This window comes from Myxocyprinus asiaticus, chromosome 39 (assembly GCF_019703515.2).
Source record: "Myxocyprinus asiaticus isolate MX2 ecotype Aquarium Trade chromosome 39, UBuf_Myxa_2, whole genome shotgun sequence".
Classification (NCBI taxonomy): domain Eukaryota; kingdom Metazoa; phylum Chordata; class Actinopteri; order Cypriniformes; family Catostomidae; genus Myxocyprinus; species Myxocyprinus asiaticus.
In genome coordinates this window covers 21,041,394-21,067,428 of record NC_059382.1, presented here as the reverse complement: position 1 = coordinate 21,067,428, position 26,035 = coordinate 21,041,394, and the positions used below count along the sequence as shown (strand labels likewise).

Genomic DNA, 26,035 nt, shown 5'->3' with positions numbered 1-26,035 from the left:
AATCTGACACACAAGTTGCATGGACTACTTCTGATACATTTGGGTCCTTTTAAATCTTTAAAATAAGACACTATCACTATCCACTGCCATTGTATTGAAAAAAGAGACTTTTTTTTTCTGCATAAGACAGAAAGCCATTCAGGTTTGGAACAACACAAGAGTAAATTATGACAGAATTTTCATTTTTAGGTGAACTACTTCTTAAATGTTATTGTTGAGACATTGCTAAAAACTAAATTAAGGTGTATGGGGTTTATTTAATTTTGGCTTATGGGTTGTGTAAGACAAGGAAAGCCCAAAAAAATAAAAAAGGTCTGTTTCATGAAGTAGCAACTGATTTTGCCCAGGATAAAGAACAAACAGGACTAAACAAACAATATAAAGTGAAACATTTGAGTGTTCAAACATCTTTATTTAAAGGTGTACTATGGAGCTGCAGAACTGAAGCACGACACCTCATTTACAGTGGATGGAGTATTCGATCTCTGACTGATCACCTGAAGGAAAAGGAAAATGTTAACATTAATAACTTAACAATGAGCTTAATGGCATTTAATTGATACAGATGTTTGCTGTTTAGGAAAGCCTCGTTTAACAAGGAAATCTGAATTATACCCTAAATTTGCATAATCAGCAGCATAGCACTAACTTTTTTACATGAAACTTCTTAAAGGGATAGTTCACCCAAAAATGAAAATTCTCTCATTATTTATTCACCCTCATGATATTCCAGGTGTGTATGACTTTCTTTATTCACCAGAACACAATTGAAGAAAAATAGAAAAATATCTCAGCTCAGTAGGTCCTTAAAATGCAAGTGAATAGAGATTTATCTTTTGAAGCTCCAAAAATCACAGACGGTCAGTATAAACGTCATCCATACAACACCGACTGTAAAATGAATGTCTTCTAAAGCGACACAATCGCTTTTGGTGTGAAAAAAGATAAAACCCACTATGGTTTTGTTCACCATACACCATACTCATGAGCTGTGCTGTGTAACATTTAAAATTGCTAAATCACAGACAAGTAGATTTGAATGACACGTTTCAAGAATGGCAATCTTTTATATGAACTTTACACATGCAAATGTTTTCTTCACTGTAGGTAATACTCAACTCTTATTTATGAGAATTTCCTTTAAGAGCAGATTTCAGCTTGAAATGATCCTGATAAAACAAGGAAAACCTTATACAAAATTGTGATATTAAATCTTACTTGTTTGATAGTAATCGTAGACTTTGATCACAGCTGGCTTGAGATTCTGCACTGGAACAACTTGTTTCAATTGTATTTGGTAGTTCATTGGAATACTTTTTTCAACCTGCAGGAGGATAAAAAGACATTAGGGATAAAATGTTTATGAATCTTCCTAAAGCACACATACTCTCATCATATAAATGTGCAGTTCTCTCACCTCCTTCAAATACACAAGGACATGATCATCTTTAGAATCAACCCGCTCCACAAGTGGTGCATACATACGTTTGGCAGGATTTCCAAGCTGTGGGTAAAATGTGTTATGTTCAAATCAAATCCCTTTATTGTCACTCAACCATATACACAAGTGCAACAGCGGGTGAAAGTCTTGGGTGCGGTTCCAAGGAACATAGCAGTATGACAATTACAATAAACAATACAGTAAAATACAATAAAAAAAATTTTTTTTTAAGAAGTCTCTTATGATCTTATTGTGTTAAGACGTCTCTTACAAAAGCAAAGAAGAAAAAAATGTGCCTTTACTATTGGAAAAAATGCAGATAATGTTTTTAAAGACATCAAAACTTCAACCCTCTAGAAATTTGAAGAAGTTTGTAGAAATTTGTGATTAATCACTCAAACGCACCAAAGATGTATCCGCTGTGAATCCTGATAACAGTTTAATGTCCACGATGACCATGTTAGTTTTTGTCTGTGAACCATCATATCTGTAAAAATAAAATACAAGTAGAAATACAAATAAGTGGAGAAAAAATTACATGCAGAAGCACAGTTTATATAATGTGTCTCATCATCAAAATGTTATCTTGGGGTCCATTTACATGATTTACTGTACGTGTAAAACCAAACATGTAATTTCAGTTCATTTTGTTAATTTGTCTTAATGTGGTTAGGTATTCAGTAAAAAGGGTATTTGTTGGTCAATACTGATCCATAATCATAAAAAAGTATTTTGTTATAAATTCAAATCTGTTCATACTTGACAGTAAATTTCAACATGAAATTATGTCCAGATGATTGTTCACAGTCTCCCTCAGTCTTGGCTTCAATACTCAGTGTTTTATCTACGCTAGGAGTGGGAATGTTGTAGAACACAGCCATCTGTGAGAGTGGAATGAACAGTCAACACAAAAAGAAACAAATTCACAAATCATCCCATAACAGGTAGAGGTGTAACATGCACAAAAAAAATGGCAAGAATTGATGAACTGATTTAAAATTGATTTAACCATAAAAGTGACAAGAACAGTATTCTGTCTTGAATTAATTAAATCTCTATAGAGAATACTTTTTGGTATGCCTAATTGGTGTTTTTCCAACAAACATTAAGACGTTATAATATCAGAAAAAAACATAACTGGGAGAAAAGAACAGAGAGAAAGTAAACTGGACTAACATGGAGATACAGACCTGCACAGACACACAGGTGGAGCCCTTCACTTCAATACTGTATTTGCCTGGAACATTCTGCAGTGGCCTCTCCTGGTACAGTAACTTGTTGTCCTGATTCACATCAAAGTGGTGAGTGTCTCCTGCAGACTGTACATTCACTGTGCTGGAGCCATCTGAGCTGAACACTTTAGTGGCGTACAAAGACAGAGCCTGAAGAGCCACAACTGTGTCCTGATAACATCAATGAAGTGGACAAATAAACAGTTGTGTTCACTCATGTTACTTTTACCCATTTTAACCAGTACCTTTAGCAATATGTTAAATTTAAGTAGTTATCAGGACCTTGCGCTCTGACCCCAGCTTAGCTGAGATATGCGAGAAAAAAAAAGAATTTCACTGCATATGTTCAAAAAATGTATAATGTGTGACAAAAATAAAGGCTTCTTCTAGGCTTCTTCTAGTTTTGAGTAACCTGGGTGGAGGAGAATCCTCCATAGGCATTCTGCTGCTTCACAAGCCAGCTGACAATCCTGCTGGCATAACCCAGATCAGCTGTAGTAACTGAATCTGTAGTGAGAACACCTAGCAGCACATATGAGCTGATCTCCACTGCCAGAGAATCAGATGCATCATCAGATGCAACCTGAGACCAGTGGAGTTGACCTCCTATAGGACATATGGATAAGAGAGACATGAGAAAACTGACTCAACAGATGCAAAATCACTATGTTAGTAATACCTCAAGTATTGTATGTGAAGACCTCAACATTTTCCTTACCATCTGAAATAGCAAGATTGTCCAGCTCCTTTAAAAGCTGCTGTCGAGTGTCCATCTCTCTAGCCAAACTGAAAGTGTAGGCAAGCAGAGCAGTGGTGTAAGTGTTTTTGAGATTCCCAATGACGGACCTCAAGCATGACAAACCCTTGGAAACCACATGATCCTGCAACAAAAACATACTGTATGTTAGACTAATATAAAATATTATCTTTTAGTTTCCCATCTTTTCCTGTAGGTTTACTTACAGTGACTGGAATTTCCAGTTCAAGAAATGATGCAGTAATGTAAGCAGTCATGGTCACATTATCATTTACTCCACCCTGTAAAGGAAGAGAAATAAGAGAAACATTAAGTAAAATACTCAAATGTATCAATAAAATCCTTTGTGTTAGATAGGGAGGTAATTAGGGGTTCAAGCGCTTAGTGCTGAAACCCTATTGTAATTGTTAAGATTTTTATTTTTATTATTATTCCGCCATAAAACTGATCAGGCAGAGCAAACCGTAAGGCCTAGAGACTTGAAACTTGGTCAGATGGTAGTAGTATTGGTCGTTACTCAGAAACACGGACTCGGCCAAATCGGTCAATAGGGGGGCGCTACAGCGATCAAAAACACGAAACTGCTCATAACTCTGAGACCATCTGTCATAGACTCAAGTCTTTTATACTTTGGAATCCTTGGCTCAAACCAAACAAAACGTATATTTCCGATTTCATTTATGCCTATAAAACTTTTCCACCATCTTGGATTTTTCATAAAACCTACTTTTGCGAACTAGTCCTAGGTTTTTCGTCCGATCGGGACCAAACCAGTGCCAAACGATTCTATGGAGCCTCAATATCAAAAGTTATAAAAAAAGTTTGAAATTTCGACTCGAGCTAGCTACGGTATGAGAAAACATTGGAAGTAGGAGTGGCCAATTTTACGTAAATGGCTATAACTCTTGAAGGAAATGAGATATCTTCACCAAACTTGGCATGCTTATGTAAGAGGTCAATCTTTGGTCGCCCAGAAAAGTTGCCACGGTTTTGCCGCAAGGTGGCGCTATAATACCAAAAAACATGAAATTGGCTGTAACTATGAAACCGTTAATCCTGTTGACTTCAAAATTTGCATACTTTGTCTCAGCTGCCATCATTGTCTATATGGACATTCACGTATGTTGAAAAACATGGCCACCATCGGCCAATCAAATTTCATCAGCTATTACACAAGGTTAACAATGACTGATCGGAACGAAATTGGTGGACCTATTTGACTCTTGGTCTGAGAGGGTTGTGCAAAGTTTTAAAAAAATCGGCCACTAGGTGGTGCTATCACGATTTTTGCAGGTGTTAATGGTTGTATATAATGCAGTGTTGTGAGAAAACACAAGTAATATATATCACCTGATAGCTCTTCTCATTCTAAACAACTTTGCCTCAAGAAGCATTGGTGTTTGTCAAACCGTTCAGTAAATATTTCAGATAATGTTAAAAACCTACTTTTGTGAACTAGTCCTAGGTTTTCGCCCGATCGGAACCAAACCAGTGCAGAAATATAATCTGGAGTCTGTTTATCAATAATTATTAAAAAAAAGTTGAAATTTCGACTCACGGTCACTAAGGGGTGCCAAAACATTCGAAAAGGGCAGGCCATTTTTACTAAAATGTTTATAACGCCCAAACGAAATGAGATATTTTCACCAAACTCGGTACACATGTGTATGAGCTCAATCAAGATCACGGGGTTTGGCCACTTGGTGGCGCTATAACAGGAAAAAAAAACATGAAAACAGCTCTAACTACACAACCGTTAGTCTGATTGAGTTGAAAATCGGCATGCAGTGTCTTTGTCCAAGGTGCCGTGACTGTCTATGAGGACATTGGCGTATCTCAAAAACATGGCCGCCATCGGCCAACGAAGTTTGAGCACCTATTAGACAAGGTTAACGGAGGCCGATCGGCATTAAACTCGGTAGGCCTGTTCGACTCCTGGCCCTAGAGGTCTGTAAACAATTTGAAAGAAATCGGCCGATGGATGGCACTAACGAGTTTTACGCCTCTGTAATCACGTGGTGTTTCACACATACACACAATGGCTGTGTCCCAGTTCAAAGGCTGCATCCTTCGAAGGCCGTGAAGTTCAGACTGAGCATTGTTAATTGGGACAGTCTAGCCTACGGAGGACTGTTCTTGTCACCTAACAACTGTGACAGCTGCCGAGTGACTGTAACATTTGTACTAGACTTTTTTGAAAGTTATATTAAACTGTCTGAAAACAAAACAGAGTTCACAAACTGTCTAAATATTTTCACCATGGTCCATTTCTGTATATAATAAAGAGTATATACTATATATAATCGCATCTTAGTAAGATATGTCAACATTTGGACCACTTTAAAGTTTTTTTTTTTTTTACATTTGTATCATTAGATATCTGAGTACGCTGAAACCCAATACTTAAATTTAAAAGTGTAATTCGGCAATTTCTCTCAAAAAAATCCTGTCATCACTGGCACACAATGAGTTCTGGGGTAGGCAAGGCCGCGAAGGATCCATCTGTTGTATCCTTCATTTCACGGGAAATGAAGGACGCATTTGGAGGCCGCATTTGAAGGAGCCTTCGAGACTTCCTTTGTCGTGCAGCAGTGACGCAATCGGCCTTCGAATGCAATCTTTGAAGGATGCAGCCTCTGTATTGGGACGCAGCTATAATTCATATAATTTGTTAGATCTCCTCATACTGAACAACTTTGCCTCAAGAACCACTGCTGTCAATCAAATCGTTCATTAAATATTCACGATTATGTAAAAACCTACTTTTGTGAACTAGTCCTAGGTTTTTTGCTCAACCTCAATAAAACCAATGCAGTACAAATCTCTGGACTCTCTAGGTCAATAATTAACCCCCCCCCCCCCCCATTTTTTTTTAACTTTACCCTTGGGGTAGCTATAACAGTGTCATTTAGAAAATGGGCATGGTCAAGTGTACAAATAAGCCCATAATTCCAAAATAAAAACTCAGAACTTCACGAAATTAGGTGAGCATATGCGACATATGATTCTAAACAAGCATGCAGACTTTTATGGAGATCGGACTATAGGTGGAGCTATGAGCTTTAAAAAGCTTTACAAACCATGTATTTCCTTAGTAAATTGCCTGTATTGGCTGTAAATGGTCTATTCCATCTATGATCTAGGTGGTTACATGCTTGCTAAATAAAACATAATACCTTTTTATGCATGTGCTTAAAGGCCTTAAACCTCTTGAACCCCGTTAATTGCTGCTAGCTATATTCTCTTTTTTTATTTGACTTTTTGACTTTTTGTTACTGTGAAAATGTTTAGAGACCAATGAAGCCATAACAGACCCTGTAGAATTGTGCATTAAACTTAAAACGTGTCAAACTGAGCTAAGAGAACTACATTCTTACTGGTAGCTGAAAGCATAATCAAATTAGTCAAAATATTTAATAAACAAACTTTGTGAATGCTGTTGAAGATTTCTTGTGAGTTTACCACTGACATACCTTCATTCTGTTGTTGAACAGTCTTCCTTGTTGCATAAAACAGCCATCTTGACTCTGTCTGCTTATCAACCATTCCTTTGCACTCTGAATATTACGTGGATCAATAAATATGTATTTCTGTGCTTTCCCAAAAGACCTCAGGACAAAGGCAGTCAACCTGGAGGGGTGGAAGTTTTAATTCAGAAAATGTCAATTAATTCCAAGGTGACCACAAACTACATATCTTGAATCCAATTTTTTGCACCATTCACCTGGGTGTAATATTCTAGATTATTATTCTAGATTCCCTTAAATTTCAGCTCTGACAATGACAAAACTAAGGATGAAAAGAAAATATTCACCATGTATTCCCGTCACCACGGCCAAAAGTGCTGTATGCACCATCATAATGTTTGTAGTTCAGTTGTCGCTGGTATCCTGTTCAGTTTGATATTAATTAGCACTTGTTTGTTTGATAACACCATCATTCTCAGATGGCCATTCAAAACTGAATAAATTAGGATCAAACATTCTCATTACTTGAGGTGGTCTTGAAGTACAGAACATCATTTATGTTTCTTACCACTCTTAAGGAAGCCGGTGGCTCTCTCTTGAATGGCTGAGGTCAGCTGCTCAGTGCTCTCCAGGTACTGTAGAATGTAAATATTGGGAGAAAGAACAGCAATGTTCTGCTCTCCACAGCCATATGGCATCCGTAATAATCCATTAAGATTCTGCAGTGCACGGCCCAATATGTCTCCTACAAAGAACAATTTCAAACCATATACACAGTGTCAGGAAATAAACTAATTTCATTAAGTGCATTTCAGAAATCAAAGTTATTTTAAAATACACAAATTGAACTCCAAATTTTACCAAGGACTGATACAGATGATCTGGCTGATCCCTCTATCACTACTTTTGGAAGAGTCAGATCCACCTCCTCTGAAAGACTGTTCCCTATCAACCAGAGAGATTAAAAAAAAAATCTATCATTGATTAGCATTTTAACAGCACATTACTAATGTTTATATATATATATATATATATATATATATATATATATATATATATATATATATATACACACACACACGAGTGAGCAGGCAACACACATTTCTATTATTTCTTATGGGATTCATATTCAACTGTAGGTTATAACAGAATGGCACAATCATAAAACAAAACATGGCAACAATGAAAAAAATTAAATGACCCCTGTTCAAAAGTCTGCATACCCTTAGTTCTTAATACTGTGTATTGCCCCCTTTAACATCAATGACAGCGTGCAGTCTTTTGTAATAGATGTCTATGAGGCCCCAAATTCTTGCAGGTGGTATAGCTGCCATTCATCTTGGCAAAATGTCTCCAGGTCATGCAAAGTCTTTGGTCGTCTTGCATGAACCGCACGTTTGAGATCTCCCCAGAGTGGCTCGATGATATTAAGGTCAGGAGACTGTGATGGCCAATCCAGAACCTTCACCTTTTTCTGCTGTAACCACTGGAAGGTCAGCTTGGCCTTGTGCTTAGGGTCATTGTCATGCTGGAAAGTCCAAGAGCGTCCCATGCACAGCTTTCGTGCAGAAGAATGCAAATTGTCTGCCAGTATTTTCTGATAACATGCTGCATTCTTTTTGCCATCAATTTTCACAAGACTCCCCGTGCCTTTAGAGCTCACACCCCCCAAAACATCAGTGAGCCACCACCATGCTTCACAGTGGGGATGGTATTCTTTTCACTATAGGCCTTGTTGACCACTCTCCAAACATAGAGCTTATGGTTGTGACCATAAAGCTATATTTTGGTCTCGTCACTTCAAATTACAATGTGCCAGAAGCTGTGAGGCGTGTCAAGGTGTTGTCAGGCATATTGTAACCAGGCTTTTTTGTGGCATTTGCGCAGTAAATGCTTCTTTCTGGCAACTCGACCATGCAGCTAATTTTTGTTCAAGTATCGTCGTATTGTGCTCCTTGAAACAACCACACCGTCTTTTTCCAGAGCAGCTTGTATTTCTCCTGAGGTTACCTGTGGTTTTTTCTTTGTATCCTGAACAATTCTTCTGGCAGTTGTGGCTGAAATCTTTCTTGGTCTACCTGACCTTGACTTGGTATCAAGAGATCCCTGAATGTTCCACTTCTTAATAAGTGATTGAACAGTACTGACTGGCATTTTCAAGGCTTTGGATATCTTTTTATATCCTTTTCCATCTTTATAAAGTTCCATTACCTTGTTACGCAGGTCTTTTGACAGTTCTTTTTTGCTCCCCATGGCTCAGTATCTAGCCTGCTCAGTGCATCCACGTGAAAGCTAACAAACTCACTGACTATTTATACACAGACACTAATTGCAATTGAAAAAGCCACAGGTGTGGGAAATTAACCTTTAATTGCCATTTAAACCTGTGTGTGTCACCTTGTGTGTTTGTAACAAGGCCAAACATTCAAGGGTATGTAAACTTTTGATCAGGGCCATTTGGGTGATTTCTGTTATCATTATGATTTAAAAAGGAGCCAAACATCTATGTGATAATAAATGGCTTCATATAATCACTATCCTTAAATAAAAGACAATTGTTGTTTTTTTTGCATGATCATCATATTTTCAAAATCAATGCCAAAATTTCACCATTTCTGCCAGGGTATGCAAACTTTTGAGCACAACTATATATATATATGTCCAGTACCAGTAATAGTAAAAACAATGCTTAAAGCTGCAACTATCAGAGTCAGAGCACACTGGAGCACATTGGAGCACAAAACAATTTCCACATTTTGCACAACTGAATACATTTGTTATTATAAGAGTGGTGAATTTTAAGTTTCTTGATTAAAATGTCACAGAGTTATTCTAGTAATGGATGATATTCTAGTAATAGTGCCCTCTCTTGGCAAAACTTGATCAAATTTGGTGCATCCGGTGAACTTTTGCGCTCAGAACATACTATAGATCAGTTAGTCATATTTGCCAAACAACTGAATGAATATTAATTCATTTAACAACTTTTTGTCATGAGGGATCTTAGATTATATGCTTGGAATCCCTAAATATCGGAACAAAAACATTGTGCTTGGAGCCTAAATGTATTAAATAAATATTTGCAGACAAACCTTTTGGACACATTAACCAACTGTGGGTCTCTGTTTTTTCAGTTCCTTCGGCCTACATTATGAAACAAAAACACATAATAATGATATATGCAGCATTAGGAACATATGTTAATTATGTCTGAGAGCTGTTTGAAGTGTGCTGACCTGTACAATAAGACTTCGTGTAACTATATCAATGCGTCCTCTCTTAGGCACGCTCACAATCTCATTGTCACACACAGTCTGGGACTGTTCTGCCTCTGCACTAACTGTAATATTCAAAACTCCTACAATACAAGAAATGCACATGGAGAAGAATGCATCACCCTAGAATAGATAAATATATTGAGAAACAACAGAAAGAGGACATCGATTCAGATTCTAAAGACAATGAATTAGAAGAGCAATTCTGAAACACACCCAGAATAGAAGGAGTGAGAATCCATTTAAAGGTTTTTTTTCCATTAGCACATAAACAGGATGAATACTGATCATCAGAGGAGGCTTTAAGTGTGTAGTCTGAAGAAGGAGCTGGAGTTACTTTAACCTGTCAAGGAAAGACAGATGATTAGTTTCATATTTGAAATTATAGAAATTTGATAAGACTGTTTTGGCAATCTCACCATGATACACTTGGACAGATAGTTGAAGACAGTGGCCTTCAGCTCAAAGATCTCCCCACGGATGATGGAGTAAGGCAGAGAGAGGTCCAGGAAGAAGGGCTGGAAAACTGTGAGCTGAGCAGGAGGAGCCAGACCCAGACCTTTGGAGGACAGACAGAAAGCCTCTGTCTCCCAAGTGGTGATGGTGTCAGGAACCTTGACAGGAACATGTGTCGATCCAGAGTCCCTGTGGTGGAATTAAAACAAAATTTAATTCTGACTTTGCCCTATTACCAGTTATAATACTCAACAAAGGGATAATAAAACAATGAATTTAGAAAAAGCATCTACAGTGGAAGCAAGGTATTTTCAGTCCTCTGCAGTTTTTATTATCATATCAATACTTGGTATGAGGGATTTGTTTTAATATGATGTCCAAAGTAGTGGTAAATTTGACATGACTGTGGCTGCATCACTTACCCTACTTCAGAAAGTTGCCAGATCCATGTTTCTGGAAAGATGGTCCGAATTGTCACTAACGGAGTATCTAATCCGCCATTTGCTATTTTAGACATTTTAGACACTGGAAAATGATGGCGATACATCACTAAGGAGAAGAAAAATAGATAGTTTGTATGTGAAAAGGATTATCATAGAATCATACTTTTCTGTGTCTGAAAGGCCCACAACAAATGATAAAACTAAATGGTAAAAATACTAACACAAGCTCTTAGATATTAGCCATCTTGTAGGTGCTAACTGATTGTTACAGGAAAAATATTCACTGTTTGCATATCAACACTTATCCTGTATCCAAAATTAGATGCTATTTCATTTGTAGAAATTAAACAACAACAAAAAAACTACATACACATAATGTATATCACAGCAAAGTGAGTAATAATAGCATATGTACCTATATTATGGTATCCGTGATAAGTCAAGCCCCTATATGTTAGACACTGAGGGACTCGTATAGCCAAATTTGTTGCCATTTTCAATCCCACTTTCTGTCAGACAGCAAATATAAACCACATTATATGTAATGCCAATATATATTTTAAACAAAATATTTATCTTCATCGTCAAGCATATGAGCCACTTGTTACCTTTAAGGATTCATAGGCATTGTCTCTTGGCACAGTTCGACGGGGTCTGACATGCAAACACTGCTGCTCATCTTCAACAGCATAAGGATAATCTGATACTGATTGCACAGGAAGCATGCTGAAGATCTGTGATGTGACCAGGTTTACACATTACCAGTCTGATATCAACATAATAATTTATGTATCTTCCAACATAAGACTTTCATGACAATTTGGTGAAAAAAAAAATAGCAGTAACACCAGTTAATGTTAAGCCAACATCATCATGACACCAACAGTATAGAGTAGAGTATAACAACAGTAGAGTATAAATATCTTAAGTTACAATCTTTTCTCATAAGATTCATGTCCCACACTGACTTTAAAGCATCTCCACCTTTTCTGTGTTAAGCCGTTTTCCTGATTCCAAGATCAATACACTCTGATCTACAGCACTGAGGCCACAAAGTGAACCAGGTTCAGCTGAGAGCTGTAGAGTATTTTCTTCACCTGGAACTGCTTTAGCTGGAGAAAACTGCAGCGACACCTGCAGCAACAAGTAGGATGTATCACTTTTATGAAATGCCCCAAAATAGTTTTAAATAACCACAAAATATCCCACTGTGATTTTTATACACACTGTACCTTGTTTTGGAAACACTTTTCAATGTCAAAATATCTGCTACCAGCAACTACATTCTCACTGGGCAGAACACAGTATGCCAGAATCTGCACTGCTGGAGCCAGATCACCATCAACAGACAGTTTGAATGACACTGAGCCACTTGATATTCCATTTGAAGCCTTCACTTCAACCTTCTCATATCCATGATGAATTATCACTCCTTTGGACAACACCTAAGAAAGAAAATGACACATTGCTAACAAATAAAACAGAGTAGCCAAGTCATAGTGTTAAATTAACCAAAAGGAATGCAAAAACTACTAATGTAATACTGCATAATATGCATAGCTAAAGAACATGTAGTATTTGTACTCACCATATAGACAATGTCAGTGTTGAAGTCACCAACTGTCTCTCCAACAAAATAATACTTAATGGTAACTGCAACCTCAACAGCACATTTTAAAGGTTGATCAATTGTTTCTATAGTTAATTCACTTAGTATTGGGGTATATGGAGTTGCTGGCCGGAAAAGTTTAATAGTTTTTTTATCCGTAGAGAAGTATGGTGTTTTGAAGCCACGATAACGAAAGTCTGGATGTACACTTGCCTGAATAACAATGAATGAGAAGTTACCTTCATGCATTATGAAAAAAAACAAAAAACATCACAGAACATTGGGTGAACAATGGTTATCATACCATCAAATTAATATCATCACGAGGCAGACTAGATGTATTAAGTGAGAAGCTGGCCAGTCCGTTGTTGTCTGTAGTAAGATTTAGCAGCAGTTTTGACCAGGACCAACTTTCACCCTCCAAAAGGTATACTTCTTTATTATGAACTGGTGCTCCTTTGAAATTTGAAATTGTGATCTGTTGAAAAAAAAAAAAAAAAAAAAAAAAAGATAGAACAAATGAATAACTTTGTAAATTGTTATGGTGTTGAACTGAGATAAACTAATTTAAGACTTACATTTCCTTCTATAACTGATCCATGTTCATATGTTTTGGGTAAGTCGGTCAGTATGACTTTGCCAATTTCATAAGAGATTTTAATAGTTTGGGGTTTTGTCATGGTGATATCTGTGAAATAAGAGAGCATATTAGTATTATATTAGTAAAATCTGCAATATTAGTAAAATATTTAGAGTGCCAAAATACAGGTATATAGAAACAAATAGTACAAATATAATAAATAAAACAAAATAAGTTAAGAAATGTTGGCAAAACACTTTTTATCGGTTTTTTAATTCAATTTTAAACCCACTATTTCAGACATTTCAAGAGAATACAAATATTATATTGATCTGATTTTAATGCTAATGTACGCATTCTATTCAGATCTGCCCAATAATAGCTCACCAGTTCCTTCTTCTGTTACTTTTGCCTCAACATTAAGAGAATTTTCCAGCTGATCCTTTAATGTAGAGTTCAAAAAGACCACTGTATTGAAGGTGTGAGAGGCACATCCATTCTCTTTTATCTAATGGCAAGAGATTAATACAAAACATTAATTAAATAGTGTTTTAATTGGATAAATTGAGGAAAACATTACAACATACAAACCTCAGTGGTTTCATTCAAACACAGTGGAATGGCATCATGGGCAGAAACATAATGGAAATAATCACGGCACACTTTCACCCATGATTTACCAGGTACAGGCTGACCATAAGTGTATCTGTAAAAAAAAAAGGTACACCCAAATGATCTACAGTCCAGGTTTACGTTAAGCAATTAATCTATAAAGACCAGCCTGAGACTAGGTTGATAAATACAGAAAGCTATGTAACTAACCCCAGGGTTACAATTAAGAAAAAGAAAACAATCAATCAAACCAAAGTATCCATATGTGCTATGAATGGAAATATATAGTCTTCTTTTTCATCTTATGGCTCTCTAAATTCAGAAAATAAAATAAACCACTCACTTTCCGCAAACCTCGATTGTCAGGTCCTCTTCTACAACACTCACTTTATATGGTCTTTTTACAGTAACTTCAAACTTAGGCAAAACTAAAAGTCAAAGGGCAACAATTATTTTACAGTCCAATTCTGAAAGATATTCATGAAATTGTTTGTTGTAACGACTTACCATACTTTTTGACCTCAAAATTATGTGTGATCATCCTGTCACCAACAGAAGCCTTCAGTGTGTACATGCCTTGACGGGCCTCTGGATTTAGATCATAAGAACGCTGCAATATCCACTTTGTTGAGGAAATATTTGTCCATTGACCAATCCTGTTCTGATGACTGTCCTATTTAATACCAAAGAAGACAGTGCAGACATATTCAGCTAAATACACACTAAGCATTCATGAAGGAATCTGTACTTCCTGAAGGCAAAAATGTAAATATTTCAGACATTAAGAAATGTTACGATTTAAAAGTTGTGCACAGACGGTTTTGTGTTCTTACCTCAAGCACCAATGTACTATACTGTAAATTAAACAACAAACAGTTGTGATATTAAAATGATAAAATGAATAAAAACAATTGCACAAACAATTTTTGTGTATTAAAAATGTTTTAAAATTCAAGAGAAAGCTTGTCAGACCTGCTGATCAAGGGGAACAAAGTTGGTATCCATGGTAACAACTCTGAAATTCACTGTGAACAGACATGTGTATTAACAGAATTATATAACCTCTGCTTTTAATGTAAACAGGCTGATTGTTATCACAGCTAAAGCACTATCATTTGATTTCATGTGAAGATACTTTATATACTCATTTATTTCTTCAGTTAATAATATATTTATTTAAGTTGAATATTTGTTTGAATGTGACAGTAATGCTTACAAATGGACACTAGGTGGCTATTCTTATGTTGGGTCACTGGTTCAAACAACAGACTCCTCATCCTTATCTACTTTTCAACTTATCTCTTTTAGCTCCTCTCTTCTATTTATAGATCTGTAGACCCATTGAACTGTTTACTTCATACTACTTTAACATCTGTTTGTAATGTGTTTTTTTATTTAAATTTTTTTAAACTCTAATTTTATTACCTGAGCACATTACATCAGCTGTGATAAGTGTCCAAAATCGACCACAGCCAGTTGGCAAGTGAAAAAAGGTTGGTTTGCTGGTTTTAGCTGGTCTTCTAGTCTGGTCAGGCTGGTTTGCAGACTGGTTTTAGAGGGGTTTTAGGCACTTCTCAGCTGGTCAGGCTGAGAGACCAATTAGCACCTTATACAGTGAGGCTGACTGGGAGACCAGCTAGACCAGCTTAAAAAAGATCAACTAGTCAGTAATTGTTGGCTTTTTTGGAACTGACAAACGTATTTACAGGTGTAAGTCTCAAAATGTCCTGTTCATACAACAGCTTATAGAAGCTAGTCTCCCTGCTGAAAAAAAAATCCCCGTTAAAACCAGCCTAAGCTAGTTGGCTGGTTCTAACTTGTCACCCAGCGTGGTCATAGCTGGTCAGGCTAGTTTTAGAGTGGTTCTGAACAATTTTTTTAACTGGTCTTAGCTGAATGTCAAGCTGGTGATCAGCTGGTTTAGCTGGGAGGCTAGAAGAGAGGTGGGAAGTTCTTCCAGCCTGACCAGTTAAAACTGAAAGGTGTTTAAAACCCTTGTGAAACCAGCCAGCTGACCAGGCTAGCCCTGCTGGAAAATCCAGCTTAAGCTGGTAGCAGTGTTTTTTTTAAGACATGGGAACTGGTTTCTACCTGGTCCAAGCTGATCATTAGCTGATCATTAGCTGATCTAAGATGGAGACCAGCTTAGACCAGCTACCAGGTAGGCATACCAGCTCAAGGTGTCAAGCTAGTTTTTGGAACATGGTAGCTGGTTATTTAGCTAAGGACCAGCTCATGACCAGCTTGGACTCAGGGGTGTCAGAACAGGTTTCAAAGCTCTGATAAACTACATGATAAAACTCATTTGCGCAAACAGCATCACACCTAACTCAAAGGAATAATAATCTCACCCAGGTAACTAAAAAATAAACCCATGTCATAACATAAAACGACATAATTAGCATTACGGAACTTTAAACATTACTATAACCCCCAATAACTTTTAAATGTTAATTAATAACACCCCCAAACAGCCCATAAAACCTGCACAGATGTACCTTATTTATTATGCAATGAGAACAGCCAATAGCAAGTCCTCAACCATTAACAATAACAGATGTTATATTCCTGGTAAGGACTATAATTCGATGTAGTTTTAGCATCTTATATTTATTTAAATAGGTAAACATGCCATTTTGCCCTTTGCACCAAGATAAGTGAAAAAATACAGATGTCTGATCTAACCACTGATCTAGGCCACAAAAGCACCAGAACCTGAATAAAAAAAGACAGAAATGAGTGAAAGTGGATGAGGGCGTGCTGGCTAGTTGTCACTGCCATGTTGTTTGTAGATGCTTGTTGAACTATAAAGGCTGGTTTATACTTCTGCGTTGAACCTATGCCATAGGAGATGTTCCAGTATACACAAGTCCAGATGTTTATGTAAGTAGTTATAACTTGCATTATATGACTTATATGATGTAGAATGACCATATACTGTTTGCACAATGTTATCAAGCTTATCAAGTAAAATAATGGGTTTTAAAACCCATTGTGGGTTTCGCATTATTCTTCTTCCAAGAGGGAAATTTGACTTAATTCACAGTAAGACAAGATTGATTTTGAAGACCAGTCTTAAAGTCAGCAAAATTAGACAAAGTAGGATAATGAACAAAATTGCTTTGTATTGTATCATTGGGGATGAGGAAATAACTTTAACACTTAACTCTTCAAGTCAGACAATGTTGAATGCAATATACTGTACCAATAAAAAGGTAGCCTATAAAACACAGGGCATTTTGTGCTTGTGTAATGTTGCTGGATACATACACAAACAATAAAATGACTATGATTAAATAGATGTAACCAGTCCTGCTCGGCCTGCTCCGAGCGGGATTCGAACCGGTAACGAGGAGGCTAAAGGGTACAGCCTCTAGTATCAGTCGCTAGTGCACCTCTTGAGGCCAGGGGAGTGAGGTTTACACACACTGCACAGCTACCATGTACCAGCTGGCTCCTGTTACACAGACACATAAAAAAGAGGGACCCATACACAAGAACACACAGTTGAACCAATACAGTGTTCCAGAAGTATCCGAAACTGAAGACAGCAGCCTCATCAAAGGTATGCGTGAACTGTGCAGTGATAGTCTCTCTCTGTGCCGGTGGCACGGAAACAGAATTGAAACTCTTTAGTTAGGTTACATCAGCATTTGAACTGTGTATGCTGATAAATAAATAGTCAGTCACCATAATTTGACAATGTTGGAAGCTGGTCTGGTATAAATTGCCCATATTCATTATTTATGTTTTATTTTTGTTATTTTTGTAATAGATTGGCCATATTGACTGCAGAATGTTGTTGTGATGATGTCACAACCAGCCCAGCCCCCCAACTTCAAAACTTGTTCCTGCGCTGGTGCTTGGACAAGCTACCATGTTCCAAAACACAGCTACCAACTTAAGCTGCATTTTCCTGCAGGGAGGTGACCAGCTTAAACCAACCAACCAGCTTGTTTTAGCTGGTTTTCTTAATGAATAGCCAAAGTCAAGCTTTATTCTAGAATGAGTAACACATTTAACCATAGTGACAGTAAATATAAGGCAAATATAAAAGATGACGACTTCCATAACACTGGAAAGTTTTATCATTATTGACGTGACATGAACGAGTCCAATTTGGCGCTCATTTGTCAAATGTTAATTAGCAAAGAGCGGCTCTGAATTCTTTTTAACCGTTTGTAGAGCCAGTATTTGGGTTGCAAATGTCCACACCTGATGGAAGCAACTCCAGTGGATGACAGGGTCTGTCACTGGATCTTTGGGTGACACATAGCTTATATTTTCTCTCTGTGAGTTAAAGAAACCCAACAAGCAAAATAAGAGACACACGCATGTACAGTGCAGCGTGACTCTTGCATTATGTGACGTGACTGAAAACTAGTTGTCCAGGGCTGCGTTTCCCAAAAGCATCGCAAGCTTAAGTTGATCATAGAGACCATTGGTGCCAATAGTTTCTACGATCTACTTAGGCTTACGATGCTTTTGGGAAACACAGCCCAGAGCAGTTCCGTTCGCACAACATGGGTTTACAGAAAAAAAGGGCTTGTGAGTCCTGAAAAGTTAGTAAGTACTGATAATTTAAGAGTGTTAGTTCGGTTATAGTATGCGAATGCGATTGTCACTTTCGTTAAAAACCAATAACTGTGTGTGAACGTAACCATATTTAGTGCTCAAAAACAGGACTGACAAGTGGCCAATGTTTAATCCTCACCAAATATGAAGTAAAAGGCTGTGCATTAAGGCTTATTCACAACAAGCACAAACATTCACTGTGAACAAATTTGAAAGTTGAGACAATTTTATAATTGAAAGTTTCGTCTGTTGAAAAAGGCTAGAAGGCTTTAAGAACAATTAAACACAACGCGGAGAAACTTATTGCTTTATAAAATGAAAGCAACATGAAAAAAGGTACAAATGTTGTTTAAATAGTTGTTAATGAAGTAGCAGTTCATTAGGTGGCAATAAGTGTGGACTGTCTATGGTTGCCAAGCAATTTAGCAACTTGGCGCACAGATAGCTGTGTCCCAAATGACACACTAAACACTATGCACTCGGCCTTCTAGTGAATGTATTTTCAAAGGGTGTAACTGTCCCAAATGGAAAACTATCTTTTTTTTTTTTTACAAGACGAAAGCATTCACTGTTTGTCAGCTGACAGAAGTGAACTTTCAAATGCATGAGATGTGTTGCTGCTAGCTTTAGCACATTAGCCAGACTTAAACCACCTTTTCGCTGCATTCAACAAACGACAGACGATAGACCGGAAGTCATTCATTTTCAATGGAGTCATACGGTGGCTGTGTGAGGTTCCAAACATCTCCGGATGCGACATTTTTGGATCCGATTTGAGCCTCGGCTGCTTTAAAATATTTCAACTCGTGCGATTAGACCGTATGCGACCACCCGACCGGAAGTGATGCATTCATAAGACATAAGACACTTTATTGTCATTGTATATAATACAACGAAATTTAGAGTGGCAACCCTTAGAAAACAATAGTAGACATATTACATGCAAAGAATAAAGATAAATAGATTAAGTAATAAAGATAGTATAATTAAAAATATATTGGCAGATAAAAAAAAAACATAATATATAACTTGCTGTCTGGACATTGTGTTAAAATATTTAAATATTTCATTTTAAAATAAATAAAAAGATATATATATAGCTGCACTTTAGTCTGTTTGTATGGGACTTGATGGCTCTGTATCTCTTCCCTGATGGTACAGGGACAAACATCTGTGTCCAGGGTAGGTGGGATCCTTAATGATGTTGCTTGCCTTTTTGTGTAGTCGATTAGCATACACAGTGTCCAGGTTTGGGAGCTCAGAGCCTATGAGCCGCTGTGCTATTTTAACTATGCAGAACAGGTCTTTTCGGTTTTCCCAAGTGCAGCTGGCATACGCATGCAAAATTTTCAGCACAAAGTGAGAAATTTCAATAGATTTTGTCCCAAACTTTTTTCTAAACACCTGCTACTTTTGTATTTTGGATAATTAATAATGTAGAGGTTAAAAATGATTGTTTACATTGCAAATATCACAAAAAGCTTTTGGAATGACAGTAAACATGTGATTAAACAGGTACATGTGTCATGTATTTCTGCACACGCAAAACCTACATATTTAAAATCACATCTACACTATATTGCCAAAAGTATTCGCTCATCTGCCTTTAAACGCATATGAACTTAAGTGACATCCCATTCTTAATCCATAGGGTTTAATATGACGTCGGCCCACCCTTTGCAGCTATAACAGCTTCAACTCTTCTGGGAAGGCTTTCCACAAGGTTTAGGAGTGTGTTTATGGGAACTTTTGACCATTCTTCCAGAAGCGTATTTGTGAGGTCGGACACTGATGTTGGACGAGAAGGCCTGGCTCGCAGTCTTCGCTCTAATTCATCCCAAAGGTGCTCTATCGGGTTGAGGTCAGGACTCTGTGCAGGCCAGTCAAGTTCTTCCACACCAAACTCGCTCATTCATGTCTTTATGGACCTTGCTTTGTGCACTGGTGCGCAGTCATGTTGGAACAGGAAGTGGCCATCCCCAAACTGTTCCCACATAGTTGGGAGCATGGAATTGTCCAAAATCTCTTGGTATGCTGAAGCATTCAGAGTTCCTTTCACTGGAACTAAGGGGCCAAGCCCAGCTCCTGAAAAACAACCCCACACCATAATCCCCCCTCCACAACTTCACAGTTGGCACAATGCAGTCAGACAAGTACCGTTCTCCTGGCAACCGCCAAACCCAGACTCGTCCATCAGATTGCCAGATGGAGAAGCGTGATTCGTCACTCCAGAGAACGCGTCTCCACTGCTCTAGAGTCCAGTGGCGGCGTGCTTTACACCACTGCATCCGACGCTTTGCATTGCACTTGGTGATGTATGGCTTGGATGCAGCTTCTCGGCCATGGAAACCCATTCCATGAAGCTCTCTATGCACTGTTCTTGAGCTAATCTGAAGGCCACATGAACTTTGGAGGTCTGTAGCGATTGACTCTGCAGAAAGTTGGCGACCTCTGCGCACTATGCGCCTCAGCATCCGGTGACCCCGCTCTGTCATTTTACGTGGCCTACCACTTCGTGGCTGAGTTGCTGTCATTCCCAATCGCTTCCACTTTGTTATAATACCACTGACAGTTGACTGTGGAATATTTAGTAGCGAGGAAATTTCACGACTGGACTTGTTGCACAGGTGGCATCCTATCACAGTACCACGCTGGAATTCACTGAGCTCCTGAGAGCGGCCCATTCTTTCACAAATGTTTGTAGAAGCAGTCTGCATGCCTAGGTGCTTCATTTTATACACCTGTGGCCATGGAAGTGATTGGAACACCTGAATTCAATTATTTGGATGGGTGAGCGAATACTTTTGGCAATATAGTGTATGAATTTCTGATTCATATTTGCTGAATTAGGGTTGTTGCTACTGTTGTTATTCATAATATTAACTATACAGACAGTAATAATGAAATATAATACTATTAATAATAAATACTGAGTGAATATTAATCCTGAATTTTATTGAATTAATTTCATTAAAATTCATTCATCTGCTCAACAAAATCACACACATTAATGTCATTCTGAGGTAAACTTTTGGTAGCTTCTCCTTCAGTTAACAAAATCCATTGCCCCCGCACCTGTATGTTAATCTAACTCTTGCAGTAATCATTAATCATAGTCATGCAGCCTGTTTTATTCAGATGTGTGCTAAATGAAAAGTCAAACCATTGACGAGACCCACATCATGACCTTTTAGCGTGTAAACGGGTAATTTTTTAAAATATTTTTATTAAGCAGATTCTTAATTGACAATATATGCATGGCATACATGGAAACCATCACAAACTTTTTTTTTTCTTTTTTTTTTTACATCCATAAAAATAAATGCGAGAGAGAGAAAATCAAATCTCCTATGAAGGTACAGTCTCAACAAAGGAAAGGACAGGGTTCCACATTTTATAAAATGAGTTAGCAGAGTCCCTAATGGAGTGTTTAATTTTTTCCAGATGTAGAAAGGACATTGAGTCCTTCAACCAAGAAAAATTAGAAGGGGGGCATGAGGATTTTCAATGTAGCAGTATTCGTCTTCTGGCTACCAATGAAGCAAAAGCAAAAATATCAGCATGCCGCTTATTATACAAGCAATCGGGGGTACTCCAAAGACTGCAATTATTGGGCAGGGTTTCACAGAGACATTAAGAGCCTTTGACAATGTAGTGAAAAAAGAAGACCAGAATGAATGCAATTTATGAAGGTGTAAAATGTATGAGTATGATCTGCTGGGGATAACGAGCATCAATTGCAACTGTCATCTTCTGTTAAAGAAAGTTTCTTCAATTTTGCTTTGGTGTAATGAATTATGTGAACAACTTTGAATTGAACAAGATTCAAACAAGCACAAATACAGTTAATTTTAGCTAGAGCATTATTCCACAGCTCCTCATCAAGTTCCAGTCCTAGCTCCCTCTCCCAGGTTACCTTGAGACCAGAAAGAGGAGGGAACTGCAAAGAGTGTAGCAGGACATAAATTTAGGCTATATGGCTATGTGATTTCGAAAGTGACATTATGTCTTCAATCAAAGTTTTCTGCGGCTGGTGCGGAAAGGGAGCAAAGTGTGCTTTGGCAAAGTCACGTAGTTGAAAATAGCGGAATAAATTGGATTTAGGAATATTGAATCTACTCAACAGATAATTAAATGACACAAATGTGTGATCAGAAAACAAATCATGAAACAGTACTAGGCCCTTTTCCCTGAGCTGTGCAAAAGCTGAATCCAAAGTAGGAGGTATGAAGAGATGATTACCACAGATAGGCATAAAAGTGGACAATGTGTTTAATCTAAAATGCTGACGAAACTGTTTCCAGATTTTAAGCAAAGAAAGCATAACTGGGTTAGTGGTGTATTTAGAGGAGTAAAAAAACTAATGGTGATAACGAGGATGACCTGCAGGATTTAGCGTCTATCGTACACCATTTAATATCCGGGGAATTGAACCATGCATATATTTTCTGGATATTAGCTGCCCAGTAGTAGAAAGTTACATTTGGAAGAGCAAGACTCCCATCTTGTTTGGTTCTTTGAAGAGTTGACTTGTGTACACGTGGAGGCTTGCCAGCCCAAATATACGAGGATATAATGGCATCAAATGATTAAAAAAAATAATTTGGGGAAAAAAATGGGAACTGTCTGAAATAAAATAAGTATTCGTGGTAGCATATTCATTTTAACTGATTCAATCCTACCTACTAATGATAATGGAAGACCGCTCCAATGCTGAAAATCTACTTTAATGCGGTCCATTCATTTTGTAAAATTTTCTTTGTGCAATGACTTGAATGAGTTTGAAATATGAACCCCTAAGTAACAGAATCCTGTGGGAGACATGTGAAAGGGGAGCATAGCTGGAGGGATTTGTTTTGCCAATTCATTTATGGGAAAACACACACTTTCAGCAGAGTTCAACTTGTATCCTGAAATAAAGCCGAACAGATGCATTTTGTTATCCATGCAGTTAAGTGGGTCTAAAACATATAACAAGAGATCGTCTGCATATAATGAGACACGATGTTCCCTTCCTCCTCTATGAATACCTGAAAATACTGAGGTTGACTTCAAGGCTATAGAGAGAGGCTCTATAGCCAGAGCAAAAAGAAGAGGTGAAAGTGGGCAACCTTGACATGTGCCACGAGAAAGAGAGAAATAAGGAGACGTTTCAGAGTTCGGGGTAAACGGGTAATATTTTGAGAATAAAATAAGTAAACTCACCTGCTTTGCGACACACATTAAAAGTTCTACAATTTGTTTATTTTTTGTTTTTTATTAAAACAGACTCTGCTATAGTGTTAAATTGAATAATAAATTAACAGGGAAGTAGAGATGGTAAAATAAATAATTTGTAATAAGATCAGCCTTTATTCAGTTTTTTAATGCCTGATAGAAAAATATCTACATTTGTAGAGTAATACAGTATTTTAGGAAATTGCAGAATAGTCCCATTAGTCACATATACATAACCCAAATCAATGCGGAAAATTGTATCTCAAAAGGAATTCAATGTAGCCCCTATACACTACTTAAAGCCCGATGTGGCCCCTTTAGCAAGATAGTTGCCCACTCCTGCTCTAAAGGTTAATTTTTTCCCACACCCGCAGAGGTAAATTGGACCTGGCAGATCACATTCAGACACCTCGTATTATTTCACATGCAAGTTCAACATTAAAGAAAACTACAATTGTACTTTTTTAAATAATTTGTCACCATACATTTTTTTAGAGGCTTAAATGTGATCAGAATTGTTGTATAGATATTTTTAATGACTCTGTGTTGTCTCTTGGATTTTAATGAGCACAGAGCCACATCAGTATGTCCACAGCGTAAAGGTAGGATCTTGTGTATTTGTGAATGAAGTACTCTTGTTTTAAATCTCCCCGCTCTGCTTCCAGTTCTTATGACATCCCCTGAACACTTTAAAATACTCATGATAGCTTTTGGCAACTTTATTACCTGTAAATCCAATCATTACACTTTGACATCAACACCATAGATATCTATATAGAATTGCTAGAACGGAAGTTCAGAGACAAAATTTTCAAAATGGCTGCGCGCTAGTTTCACTGGCGCATAAGATGAATACCCACAACTGAAAACATCCAATTACAGGGGGTTTGGAAGATAAAGCAAGTTATATTCGACTGGTCATGTGATCTAAACATGGCGGCGCTCTTGAATGCGTGACCAGCACCATGTTAAATAAAGCAGAGTAAGTCTAATCACTCTCGTGTTAGTGTATTGTAGCCTACATTATTTAAAAAAAAAAATTTAAAATTATTATTATTTTCAAAAGTTTAGCAACTAGCAATGAGTAAATAAATAATATTGACAAATGTATATATATATATATATATATATATATATATATATATATATATATATATATATATATATATAAAATATATATTTTACTGCACTATGCTCACTAGCCTACTTGCAAAAGACAAAATACTCAGGTTTGACTGACCATGACCCAATACTGCACTGCTCTCTCAATACAGGCAAGCCATACAGCTGCTATTTCAATGACATAAGCATTATTTGCTGATGCTTAGCCTTTAAACATTTAAAGCTCACCTGTTTGTCCTGGCATATAGATGGGTTTATCAGTCTGGATAAAGGTCAAAGGATGGTAATGTCTGAACATGACTTTTCGTTCTTCAGTCATCTCAAAAGACTCCCCTTGAATTTCTACTTTCATTTCCCGTACTGTATCTGCTTCTGTCAGTGGAGCCTGATGAGAAATAATATTCTGTTTTCACAACCTCTGTAAACACGCCAATTAAAAAAAGAAATATATTAGTTTGTTATTATGCCATACCTGGAAGTTAAAACAGTGATGAAACTCTTTATTAGTCCTCTCCTTTATCAGTAATGTGCTCTGGTTACCATTAACCAGATAAATGTTCATTACAAGGCTCTCATTGGGCTTAAGAAGACTTGCACACAGTTTGGCATCAGATCCTGACTGGATCACTGCAGGAAATGTCACCATAAAAAATCTGTGGAGAAGTAGTAAAAATACAGTATTCTACCATTTGTCTGACTGGTTAGATGTAATTAAAGAGATAAAACACAACTGCTAAAACTAGGAACCAACACAGTTCATTTTGCTATTAATTCAGAGCAAACAATGTACTGAAGACATAATTCACCCCTTTTCTTTTAGTAACAGCAAATATGTGGTTTTACCCAATGCAAAATTGCTCTCAAAAATATACAGATATTAAACTAAACATGCTTTAAGTTCTCTTTCAAAGAGCTGTGCTATGCCCATCTGAAACAATACATGGGATAATATCATCAAGAAATGAATATATGCAAGAACTAATGATGTACCAACAATTCACTTTAGGAAGCAAATGCATGACTGTGTCGCATATATACTGTATATTGTTCCCTATGTACTGGAAAAGAGTGATAGAAAATAATATTTTTAAAATAAATGTGTTTTTCAGTATAAACCATTAAAATTTACTTACGGCCCTGACGTTTGTCCATTGACAGAGATGAGGAGGAAGGAGACTAGAAGGAGCCCTTTCCAAATACAACTAACATTAAGAGCCATGATGACGACAGATCATCCAGGTCATGCAAT

At 37.2% G+C, this 26,035-nt stretch overlaps 1 protein-coding gene across 1 annotated transcript; it reads right to left on the bottom strand.

Annotated features, from left to right (window-relative positions):
* Positions 1-391: 391 nt before the first annotated feature.
* LOC127429719 (alpha-2-macroglobulin-P-like) lies at positions 392-26,035 on the bottom strand. The gene is made up of 34 exons (XM_051678826.1): positions 25,920-26,035; positions 25,259-25,439; positions 25,015-25,171; positions 14,845-14,897; positions 14,706-14,726; positions 14,380-14,545; positions 14,216-14,300; positions 13,852-13,966; positions 13,648-13,768; positions 13,259-13,368; positions 12,985-13,158; positions 12,660-12,893; positions 12,304-12,516; positions 12,056-12,205; positions 11,680-11,805; positions 11,487-11,580; positions 11,051-11,177; positions 10,592-10,817; positions 10,389-10,515; positions 10,134-10,255; positions 9,990-10,041; positions 7,759-7,842; positions 7,466-7,642; positions 7,245-7,320; positions 6,904-7,060; positions 3,637-3,711; positions 3,392-3,554; positions 3,086-3,279; positions 2,632-2,844; positions 2,201-2,322; positions 1,847-1,928; positions 1,418-1,504; positions 1,219-1,324; positions 392-497 (listed from the first exon to the last, which is right to left on the bottom strand). Exons 1-34 carry the CDS (start codon positions 26,003-26,005, stop codon positions 457-459), a joined length of 4,317 nt encoding a protein of 1,438 aa, XP_051534786.1. The 5' UTR covers positions 26,006-26,035; the 3' UTR covers positions 392-456.